General features: G+C 41.1%; 1 protein-coding gene across 1 annotated transcript in view; it reads left to right on the plus strand.

Annotated features, from left to right (window-relative positions):
• The first annotated feature begins 3,173 nt into the window (after positions 1–3,173).
• Positions 3,174–13,119, plus strand: part of LOC124632384 (teneurin-a) — a 43,985-nt gene continuing 34,039 nt past the window's right edge. The window contains exons 1-2 of the mRNA XM_047167205.1: positions 3,174–3,635; positions 13,018–13,077. Of these exons, the coding sequence (XP_047023161.1) occupies positions 3,508–3,635; positions 13,018–13,077 (188 nt within the window). The 5' untranslated portion in view covers positions 3,174–3,507. The remainder of the gene's footprint in view (positions 3,636–13,017; positions 13,078–13,119) is intronic.

The following is a 13,119-nucleotide window of genomic DNA, read 5'->3' on the forward strand; positions in this document are numbered from 1 at the left end:
CTCCAAACTTTTACGCCAATTAAAATAGCTGAGTAACTTTTTGTAGCGCACCCGACTGACGGATGCCGAAATTTATTTGGGCCAGCCAGTGAAGATTAATACGGTTCAAACGAACGAGCGCCTTGTTAATGTTAGTGTAAATACACTGACTAAAATGTGTTTATTAGTCTACAACTGGTCTGTTAGAGTGTGTTATAGAGCACTCCAAATACAAACAATGCTGTGTAATTGGTGCAGTTGTTATGCAACATTGTTTTTACGTTACGACTAAAGCTTCAGAGTTTGGAACCAATAACGAGTCCATTGTGAGGTTTATTTCTGTTCAAATTGAAGTGGCGTGTACTACTTATCTTTGGTTAGCGGGGAGTAATGCACGGTGCGCCGCTATATGTTAGAATGAAAGCGTGCGCGAGCGACGCAAGTTCAAGTGCAAGAACAAGCTCCATACATCAGGCGGTCAGAAATACATCAGTCAGTGTATGGCATGGGAAAACGTTCGGAGACGCGGCCCGCTTCCTACTTGCCTTATATGCAACAACCGCTATAACACAAGCATGCACACGGATCCATCGTCTGTGATTTGTTTTCGAAACAATGTCTATTGTTGTAAAGCTTTTCAATGCACCCTAAAAAAGATAACGTTAACAAAGGGAAACAAACGGTTTTAATATTTGTATCAACCCTATTTCTCTAGTCATAAATACGTTAACATATTCTCGTACACACTACACAGTAGCTAACATGTTTTTAAAGAATAGTTGAATTTGAACCTTTTTTAGTGTGCGAATATCACCCCTCATTACGTTTTTGATTGTGGATAATCTTTGTCTTTACAAGTCTAGTTTTGACTTTGAATAAATTAGACTAATCCCTAAATGTAAAAAATAAATGACATTATCCGTCGTGCTCTTGTCACCGCCGGAGTGCCAGCCATTTTAGAACCCAGAGGCTTGGCACGCGACGATGGCAAGAGACCAGACGGGATGTCTATAATGCCTTGGAAGATGGGAAGGTCTTTGGTGTGGGACGCAACCTGCGTCGACACCCTTGCACCTTCCCACCTTCCCAGTACGGCGAGCTGTGTCGGTGCAGCTGCTGCAGCCGCGGAAAACCTCAAGCGGCACAAATATGTAAACCTCACCGGCAATTGCATTTTTGAGCCGTTTGGGGTTGAAACCCTGGGACCATGGGGTCCAAGTGCCCACAGACTCTTTCGAGAAATTAGTAAGCGATTAGTGGAGTCCACTCGTGACCAAAGGGCTGGCCTATACTTCGGTCAAAGGATATGCATTGCCATCCAGCGTGGCAATGCAGCCAGCCTTTTGGCACGATCCCAGCTGACAGCGATGCGGATGAATATTTTGATACTTAATTTTAATATTTCCCTATAATAAGATCATTTTGTAAAACTATTGAATAAATAAAGATCCGACTAATCCCTACAAGAGTAAAATATGTTTCTTTCAGTGTGTCTATGTAGGTATTTGCAGTCTTTACTCGCATAGAAAAATATTAAATTCCCAAAAAAAAATACTTTTACATCGCTGAACTTGCTAGTAGAAAATATTCGCAGTTGGAAAACTCGACGGAAATCCACTCGATGGACCATCGATAGACTGTGCTCGCGTCAGACATACAAAACAAAGTTTAGGCGCTGAGGCTTCAAATTCCCTAATGTTTGTCAAAACATACTTAAATCTGTCAGGAGGCGCTTAAATCAATTTATTATACAGGTACTCGAAGACACTTCGGCAACGAGCATGTTTACCCGCATGTATGTATGTAAATCTTGCGTTCCTTGCTTCTCAAAAGCCGTATGGAAAACTCTTTTATATTCTTATTCCTTATCCTTGTGGGATAATTCGGGCCCATAGGACAGGTTTTTACATAATTTTACCGCATCCCTTTCTATTGGCAGTCCGCTTTTGCAAAATCACATTTTTCGGCAATTTTTTATTAGTCACACGGTAACGCGTCGCTAAATTAGAAAACATTCAATAAATCACACGAGCGTAATTCAATTTCGACGATCGTAAATAAAATTTGTGCGGAGGGTATGTAACGAGTTTTAAAAACAAACATTTTAGAGAACAAAAAGGGTAAACGGGTGTGCGCCCGTCGTATTTGTCGCGAACAATGTTTGTGAGGGTAATTGTTAGAGATGCAAAGTGCTGAGATCAACCAGCCGCCCGCCGGCTCGCAGCAGGGAACCGCGCAGGTCTTTGAACTAATATCACCGTGCATACACATGCACTATGCATCGCACGCCACTGCACTGTTCCTATTGAGCTCTGCTTGCTGCTCGTTAGTACGAAGCCGTTTACTATTATAGCTCTATAACATTATCGTAATAGCTCAAGTGATTCATGTAGATTATTTACTGCTTGCGTTGGCGTCAAATGTTCCTCATCACATTAGCTTTTTCCTAAAGCATCCCAAGTCCGTCATTAAAACTCAATTTTCTTGTAAAGGAAAAACGGTTTAGCTAATTTACAGATCAATATGTATAAACAAAAGATCAATCGGTACGACCCAACGCTTATCTTATCATTCACGATAGGTAATTTAGTCGGTCGAACCCCGTACTCCGTCCGAGCCGACCCTCATCCACTCGATAATCGCATCGATTAGATACTTTCTCCTTTCTCGACTCTAATTCTATAACCTTGCATTCTTTTTACGTGACCTAATGCGATCATTAGCCTTTTCTACTTTAAAAAGAACAAATCTTGTCTACTTAAATAGATACCTATATAACTTTGTAATGGAATGTGTTACAAGCTTCTACCCTCAGGTGTGTTGACTTAGTAAAAAATCGTAGCATGTGTTACGAACACAAAAAAAAAATCGATAAATCTGCTAAATATGAAATTTGCAAAAAATATGAATAGGGTTGCGGCACATCACAAAAGGCACCCTCGGCTCTACTACACAGATCGTATTCACACTTTACACAATATTCTTAAGATACAATGGGAAATTCAACCGCACGCCGACATGTTGAACACGGGTGTGCTATCGTCGTGTACGTCAGCTCTATTGCCGTCCCTCGTCTTGCGTATGTTTCGGATTTTTTGTGCGCAAGTCTAATAACTCGACGAGCTTGACGGCACCTCGGCGCGGGCGCAAAAAATGACAAAAGCTCAAGTAAGCTCGGCGCAGGCGAGGGTCGGGGCGGGTCGGCGCTCGGCACTCGGGAGATGCAACGGCCGTCAGTCGGCCGCGAACCCCCGCAGGGCTACCATCGCACCACACTATCGTGAAGTCGGGCACGCAACCAGCAACTTTATCGTAATTTTCTTCTTTCAGTAAAATATTTTTAAACGATAAATAATAATACAAGTGTATGCGGAAATGTGAAAGTAAACATTTGAACTTCAGTGGATTTCCAAAGCTTCCTTAAAAATGAACTTACTAGTGTACAAAGATGTAAGTGATAAGACGCTACAGTGAAATGTTGGGTTTTGAGATCAAACAGTAGTGAAGTGGACTTGATAAGGCAGCAGGATGACTATGAAATCGCTGAAGTACAGCGAGCGGGAGGAGATGATGGAGGGGTTCAGTCCAGTGCCTCCTCCCCTCCCCCGCAGACAGCCAGTGAGGAACATCTACGCGGAACCCTTCGTAGACCCTAGGTAAGTTGCAACTTCACCAAGCCATCCATCAACTAACACCTGATCAGGTAAGTATGCTACTAACAACAAAGCTTCGCATCAATCTGCTGTGATATTGTCACCGAGTACGAGTACCTATCCATTTTAATTTGAACAATACACAAAGAACCTCTAGATTTCATTAAATATTGAGATAACTTCTTTTTACAATAAACGTGATGAACATGGTTGTGGCACTAAAAGCTCATCTATACGATTTGTCAACAATTAACTCTTCATTCTGGATCTACAGACATAATAGCCCGAGATACAATTCTTATAAGCTTTCAAGATAAGTAACAAAACTATGAACACAACACTTAAATATTCAACAACAGCAAGATAAAACACATTAGTGAAGCCGATGACAACTCACATAAATTACAAGGCTTTGATAAAGCCGACGTTGAGACCACGGGACAAGTTCTTAATCATTCTGAAAACATGACCATTGTGATAAATTTTAAACAATTTCTAGTCCCTTTAAGACAAAACAATTCTTACTTGTCTGGACAACAACAACTTAATATTAGACGATAAGCTTTATCAAATAGAAAATATTAAAAGAAACTAAACAAAATAAGGAAAATGTACAATTCAATCGAGTATTTGAATCAGTTGACGGCAGTTGTTTACCTTCCCGACCCCAGTCGTACAAAGGAGGGGCCCCTGTATTCATGGCCCCAGTTCAAAGTAATAATAAAGAGCCTGAAGCCAGAAAACATCTATTTCATATAGCGCACGACTACATAAACACGGGCCTCCCTGAACCCCCAGAAACCTCCGAAGACCACAGAACATTATTAAAGTAAGGCTACACAAAACTAATTCTGCGGCTCTTATTCGGGGTGTCCTTTGGGCTTTCCGATCGGAGTTCTCACAATAAGAAATTCCCATTCCAAAATGTAGTTTAGTAGTTTTCCGCGGGTAAGGGATACTGAACAATATGCATATAGTATGCGCGCTAATGGTGGCGGACTAGGAAACCTCGAGCGGATGTGCGGTTCTATATGCTGCCATAAATCATATTTTTATACTTGGCGCGCGGTCGGGCGGGCGGACAGCGTAGATAGCGCAGTTACTGCCATCTGCGACACCCCAATTGCCGCAGCTTAATTTCAACAGATTCGAGGGCGAATCCCAACTATTAATACCCCAGTATCAATACGTAATGTTCCGACTGTAATGAAACCGAACACACGCTTCCACCGCTATCTAATTTCGTTACCGACTTTTGTATTAAATTACTCTCCATAATTGTCGATAAACGTAATCTAATATCGTAAAAATACTTCCACCTGTCATAACTCATTAAGTAATCGCACCGTCTACGCGTCTGTCCATTAGAGTAACCAGGTCAGAAATGAAATTTATTATTGACTTGTTTAATGATAACAATTTGACACGCTAGACCGATGATAGATAACGGAAGCATCATTTGACGCCGTACTAACGGTGAGTAAAGAATGTAATTTCCTTTACAATGTGTTAACAAGGGCCGAACATGGAGGCAAACTATATGACGGTTAAGTGCACGCAACAATGGTGGGTAGATAGCATCGAGGCGCCCTTCATGCTCAAGCGCGTCACCAGCGCCAGTTGCCACGCTTCCACAAGGAAATTCATATTCAAAGGTAACCCTCAGATTTCGTTTTTCCACGCAATCGCATTAATATATGTCCCCCAAACATAAGTTTGTCAAATGGATAGGAAACCATGTGACAAAAACTGTAGTCAGTAACATTGATCGCAAAGAGACCCCAAAATAGTTGTAGATGACTAGTTGAATATAATTATACTGACATGTAATCAAAACAAAATAAGTAAGTAGATGTATAGGTATACTTTAAGAAGAAATTCAAAAACAAACACCGTGCCTAAAAACTCAAACAACACCAACCGTATTAACAATATATCTAAACGTGACAAAATAACTTAAAAGCGCCAAAGTTTAGTAATTAACGTCGGTAAGTAAACATGAGCAAATGCGCCATACGTCTGCAAAGACACGATCGCCAAACTGAGAAGTTGGGAACTGGCGGCAAATATTTGGGCATATATGGAGCCGGGAAGTTCGGCCGAGCAAGAAATGATTTCCATACGGCCCGGACAACGCAAACACAGTTCACCCATCAAAGTCCAACACAAACTTGCAACTTAGTTAATAGCGTTTAGACGATCGCAAACGTTCCTACCGACCGAATTCACATTCGCTTTGTGCATTGGTTCAATCCTGTTCGGTTTGCTGACTGCTTCCGTATTATCTTATAATGCTGCAATTTGTGCATAAAGTGTCAGTTTTGCCCCAAATCCTGTATTAACCCAGCTGATAATATGAAACAGACTTTCCATTAAATGGGATTGTGTCACTCTAGGCGTGTCTATGTATGGCTCGTGACCTTAATTGCAAACACACGACCAGTCCCTTCATCTGTATTGCTGATTCTGCGACGTTTGCGGATTTGCTTACTAACCAGTTTTGTGCTTAGTGATTCTTGGAATCACAGACATCTCATGAAATTTTATTGACATAAGAATCTAATCCTTTTTTGTATCGTGTCTAATAGGTACTTTGTAGGCCATTGTAAAAGACCGTTATTAAAAGTTGCTATTTAAACTGTTCACGATTCTATAAAGCTAAAGAGCTCACCCGTTTGACTAAACATTTCTAAAACCACGCAACACGAAGCGTAACTACAGCTGAATGCACAACTCAATATAATCTATACATATAATAAATCTGTAGAAAAGTAATTTTTGTACATTGAAGAAATTGACAAAAAAAATAGCCGGCATGTTAAAGGATAACCAACAGAACCCATGTCCATCATTTTTGTCATTTTTGTCTGTTTGTCTGTTTATCTGTTTGTTTGTTCGCGATTCACGTAAAATCTACGAATTCAATGCAGACAATGCTTATATACAAAAATTCTACGTAACTTGGGGTATTACTTAGTTTTTGTTTCATCGAAATCGATTCACTCTATCAAAAGATATGATTAATTTTGTGAATTCAAGATGTAAAATATTACGACACGCAATCTGTTTGTTAAAACTGTACATTTGAATGTTGTACTTATATTAGTTGATCGGCCTATTATTATTCTTTACACAGAAAATCACACCTTTATAAGTAACTTCGGAAGAAAAAAAAATATGAAAATTTTGTTTAGCCAAGGTTAAAGTAGCTGCCCTGGTTCAGGCCATGGGCCCTGGTTCAGGCCATGGTCCGGGGCGAGAGGGAATGGGATGCCGTCGCCTCCTTCTGCGAAGCGGTCATGCTCGAGAAGGAGGAGGCGGAACGCCAGAGAGTTCGCTCCTCTCATCCCGGCCGCCGCGCTGGACCAGGTAGACACCATGGGCGCCGGGTGTCGCGAGATGACTCCCGGCCACCGTAGGCGTGGGTCTGTGGGCGGTGAGTTCGGGTGGCTCATCGTCCCTCTGTCTTTCTAGACGACAGACCCGTGTCGACGGCGCGCGTTGTTCCACGCGCTCCTCAAAGAGATGTCAGCAACCCCAGCGGGGCCCAGCAGGGCCAAGGCCTGCCGGGGCTGCGGGTTGTTCGAAAGAGATACCGCGGCCCTGGTACATAAAAGGCCTATGACGGAACACGACGATTTTAGTCAGTAAGAGTCTGACACTCCCTCACCGCTGCTAACCCACAGCGGGAGGGGTCATTTGATGATTTTACGTCGCTAAAAAATAAAAAAAAAGTTAAAGTAGCTCCATCTATGGTAAAAATACATCAAATTTGTCAAAGGAGCGAGGTGGTAAATGACAATTAATTACCATACATTCTTTATAGAGGATTATTATTTCAACAGATGGAGTTGTGTATTTTCCGTAATTCACCATATTTTAACACGTAGTGTAATTTTTCGATAGACATTTCAATAGTGTTTGTCAGTTTGCCGTACCACATCAAAATCCAACTATAATTATTACCTTGATGAAAGGAAAATTAATAGTTCTCAGCCAAATTTAAAACGGTGCCATCTAAATTATTTTTTGAACATTATGTCAAAAATGATGACTTTAGTGGAACAATTAATTATCATTTAAAGTTACAGATGGAGTTCATATCAGGATTTTTTCATAAACATACTTTAGCTTATCTTCCACTAATGTGGTGGCCTTAAAACAAATTACTTCGAGTGAGTAGTATTAAGTAGACCTTAATTATTTTTTCTGATGCAAAATATGTAAACTTAATCCTAGAAGAAAGGAAGATCTATCTTTCGCAAGCGCTGCTAAGCGTAAGGTAGGTAATGTAGGCTTCTGTAGCTTTAAAAACAAGCCCAGATACCAAGTGCAGATAAGAAATGGGAGCTTTCTCGATTTAATACCATACACACGTAAAATGTTTTATGCGTCTGGAAACGTACAAATTACGCGTCGCATACCAGAGACATGCTTACTTTCAACTTCTGATCGCAAATACACTGTTCACGATTACGAACAGTTTCAGTAAGACCCGAGCCAAGTCTAAAAAAACATCTTTTATATAAAACTACGTTTGATGTCATTCAATTACAAAGACAGAATTGTTCTCTGCTGCAAATCCTATCCACCTGTATCCTATCCTAATCCAGCATGCATTGCACAAAAACCAATGGTATCCTATTAGAGAAGTCAAAAGAGTCGGCCTGCCAACGTCAGCTTTTGCGCTAAGCAAGTGTTCTTAATAGTACCATCAGAATTACATTTATCGTTGAATGAGGTGAATACATTTTCAGAAACCACAATAACAGTAGGAGCCAAAGCGTATGATCGCTTCATAGAGCTCTGATTGGCCCCAGGTGACCAACTCAGGTCTGATTTGTTCGTTCATCAGATCTTTAAAAGTGTTTCGGTGGATACTTACTGTCGTCCTGTTTACGTGTGACACAAAATATGGTATATAAACGTCCTCCGCAAGAGCGAAATTTTCCCGGTGTGCGGTAGTGACGCACAGTATACAACACTTCTGTTTCTTTTGATTTGCTGGCTCCACCAAGAAATGACAAATTGCGAGCGTACATTTTGAAAATCTTGGCAAAACTGCAGGTTTCAAGTACGAACACATGAAGTGGACTCTCACAGATACGTACATTTTGCCTATTCGTGAACTAATGCAAACATTTCGGTGGAGTCCCTCCCGGTTTAGACCTCCCCCACATAAGGCGTGCGCGATCCTCGGGCGTGTGAGTAGCGCGTGCGTCGCGAGCACGCTGCGTGAGCGTCGCGTTTTGCTGCCCTGCGCCATTTGCAGCGCGCTCGACTTGACGTTTAACTGCTAAGGCGTTTAGCGGGCGGCGGGGATAGCGGGTGAAAGGGTAAGAACGAGCGCCGCGTGCTCGCCGCGAGCGCGTCGCTTGCACTCTTCACACATGCCGCAGGGCAGCAAAACGCGACTTTCACGCAGCGCGCTCGCGACGCCCGCGCTACTCACACGCCCGAGGATCGCGCACGCCTAATGTGGGGTCAGCCTTACCATAGTGAGTAAGTGCACAGAAAATCCCCAATTCATACAAGTCATACAAGTGTTTCTCCCCAGTAGTGAAACTATCCTACCCTATGCGCCTGCTGATGATGATGACTCATTTTATCATCCATCCAGCTATTCCCCAACTATGTTGGTGTTGGGCTTCCAGTCACCGAACCTGTTTGAGTACCAATATTTTGCTTGGAGCGACTACCTATCTACCTATCTTCAATCCAGTCAACTACACAAGACGATATCCATGGTAAGACTGACAGACTTTCTGGCTTCTGATTAGTCGCAGCAGCTGCAGAAAATGTACAAATGACAGCTTTGTCAGACTCAAAGCATCTTGACATAGATTATAGCTGTTTCCTGTGAAAATTACTTACGCACCATACGTAATAATTTTCCAAATTGGCTGACTAGATCCAGAGATTTCCACAACGTCACAAACTTTACTTCTTTTGTTTAGATAAATGGTCACATCCACAACACAACCTTGATCAATGAATCTATGCGACTGCTAAGTGGTAATCCTAATTATACTGTCACGTGAAAGAATGCACCTACGGGATAAGTAGTATTTTGACTATTCTATGTTGCCCACGCAGACGAAGTTGCGGGTAACAGCTAGTATGAACTAGCTGTAGTATGTCAACTAACAAACGGTAGCGACGACGGTAGACAAACAAAGCTTCAGTTGATTGCTAATAGTCTCTCGGTTATTACAAACACTGAGATCGTTTCATAGAAAACTGGTCTTTACAACCCAGACAAAGGATTATTATAAACACTTTCATCCAAAATGAAACCAACTGTTCTAAAGTCTCACTTGAAGTATTTTAAATGTAATTATCTCGTATCTAAAAAGGCTCCCGACCCAATCCTTGAACTTCACCCTGAAAGCATTCCTCTCTCGAGCCCATTAGGCAAGTTCGTGATCGATTGTTTATTATAACTGATGCAGCATCTTATTAATAGTTCTTATAATTAGAGGAAACGCCCCATCAAGCTTCACCGTATGTCCTCGGCGACTATGAAAGGGGCAGTGAATATGTGGTGCGGCGCGTTCAAACCAATCGCAGCCAACGCAGGAAGTTCAATTATCTTCCTTTAACTTTAACGCATAATGTCGACACAATCATTTCATTAAACTGAATCTTTGTGATTCAATCGCTCATAATTGGACTGATCAAACGGACCAATTACTGTTCGTCCCTAGATGAGTGCATGCAATATGCGTAATTATAGGAGCAATGATACGTAATGGAACTTGAACGCATAAATTATGGATGCAAGTACAACGAACTTCACAGACAAAACAACTCGTAGTACGAGTTATGACCCCGTCTTGATCCGAAATCGCTACTAAATTAACAATAAGCCAAATTGTATTTTGAGTAGTAAATAAAATATTTTAAGAATGATTCACTCCATGTCTATATTTAAAACTCACTGAAAATACGAATGGACATGAAACGCCTGCTCTGTATAAACAACGTGATGAAATAATGGAATCATAATATTGTCTTTCAATCCAACTGTTCCATATCGAGAATTTGTCAGTGGAGCACAACAAAGCTTATCACGGATGTATGACGTTGCATCTCCAACAAAGGATAATCCAGGATCGTCGCCGACGATACCACTGTCACAAAGTTGGACATAAATCTTTCATGTCGACGGCGATCGACATCTACCACGTTCCTTAGTTACCAACACACATATAATCTCCTGCTGTTGTCGACTGTCCCCTGTACTTATTATTTGTAGCGTTTGTAAACAAACCACTTTTCGTTTGAATAATACACTCGGCGAGGTGAGGCACCGAACACAATGGCGAGACTGTAATAGTTTCCGTTTTGAATAAGAGATGTCTATTGTCTCCTTTCATATTGATTGAGTTCATCTCTTATATTACGACAAATACCAGCTTCGGAAATTGTTTTCCGGTCAAATTATGGCTAAAGTTGATTTTTATGTCGAATAGAATTTACGGGTTGATATGTAGTGAATCATAATAAGGTACGGTATTGGTTTCTATACGAGCAGGTATGTTCCGAGAATTTGTATTGAAGAGGTTCATTGAACGCTTCGGATAATGAAGTTCTAATAATAGCGTGGCAATATTTCGTCATCTCGGAGACGGCGCATGCTGGCGTGTGACAGTGACATCGCGTATCAGTGGAATCAGTGCTGTCGGCAGATATTTCGGTTGCACCACCAGCTACCGGACGCTTATCGGAATAGGGTATTTCAGCCTAACCCGTTTTAAAAATAAATAAACTGCTGCCCCGTCCGAATAAATACAAACCTCGCTTTGACACTGCTTCCTATAAATAACTGTAATGAATAGGCGGCTGGCGGTCCCGCAGCAATATGTATGTAATGTCGACGTTTCCTCGCCTGGATTTATTTCTCTCCTTATTTGAATATTTTATAATTGAGAAGGACATGTGGCTTTATAGTGTCACAGTGAGGTGAAACGAACGTTATGGGACGACCAGCTGGTAAGATGAAATACTGCGGAAAGCTCACACGAGCACAAAGAACTTATCGTTGTGAACCAACTGCGCCACATACCTAACTGTATACTATATTATATCGTAAGCGCACAACAACTTCGAAACCTTATACAACCATGCCTAATTGCCGTAAATGCTTATTTATAACTTAATTAATAGCAATATTAACCGTTACATAGATAACTGCTAGATAAGAATGTCACGCGCGTTTGAAAACTTGATTTTCTATCATTATAATAGATTAATGCATATTGTGGCATAGTGAATACAATATATGTCGTTAGATTGAATCTTAAGAGAGAATTTTAAGAGATGAAGTATAATTCTGATGATATTAAATTACAGCGGAAATGTTAAACACCGACTAATAAGGAAAAAAAACGAACAAAACTTGTGATACACCTGTAATTTTACATATGCACCCTTAAAAAGAAAAACAGTAATTAAATCAGTTAACGGTACCTGTACATCTTGTTCTATACCCTTGCCTTACAATTGTTTCTTTGAACTGAAATAGCATCTGAACATATGTAGGTAGGTGGCATGAACCCTCAACTTTATTGCCTACTAACATAAACCATCTAACCTAATTACCCATTCTAGCTTATCAACAAACCTAATATATCATAATATAACCGCAACATTTATTCGCAATATTAAATTTCTCATAACTAAAAGAGGAACGTCCCTATTTCCCATTTTCAGAGCGGAGCAGAATATTGGCTCTTCAATAATAGCACTTGTACTGGCTCCTAGTGTTTTCGATTACCACAACTTTTCACAATGTAACGTTTCCTCGACGTTTCGTGATATCCGAGGCGAGTTTTTGATTCAAGAGCACATATTTGGTGAGAGCCAACCAAATAACGGACCACACAGGGTGGCTCCATTTGTCTGAGCTCCTATGCTCCCCGAGAGATAACAAACGTGCTCGCCGCTCTCAACTGCACTTATCTAAACACTTAACTCGAGCCATACACAAACAAAGCTGCACCCTAACTCACTTTTTACCACGAAACGTCTTTTTTTACCCTTTAGGGCTTCGCGGCATTGCATGCTTTGCGTGCCGAGTGCCTTTGTTTGTGTCCGGAAATTCATGCATTTTGCCGCAATGTGCAGTTAAAGGAAGATACTTTAGTGAAGAATGACCTTTCCGTTTTATATATGACGAGTCACCGTTCCCCGACGACAGGGGCCTCAATTACTTTTTACTTACCTCCGTCCTATTTTAGTGAAAGCATTATTTGTCCGCTATTAAATAAAACACATTACCGCCGCCCAATATAATTTCCAAGTATAAAAAACCTTTTAAGACAAGCACCTAAAAAAGGTGGACGACGAAATCTTTCTAATAACAGTTTTGGTCTTGTCCAAGGTACACGTCATCGGGCGTGACTAACGAATGGCTCGCCCTACAGACCCTAAATTCTGAGTCGTAAGTATCAGTGACACGACAGCGCCGAGGCCGGCCATCTTC

Source organism: Helicoverpa zea, chromosome 8, assembly GCF_022581195.2.
Source record: "Helicoverpa zea isolate HzStark_Cry1AcR chromosome 8, ilHelZeax1.1, whole genome shotgun sequence".
Lineage (NCBI taxonomy): Eukaryota > Metazoa > Arthropoda > Insecta > Lepidoptera > Noctuidae > Helicoverpa > Helicoverpa zea.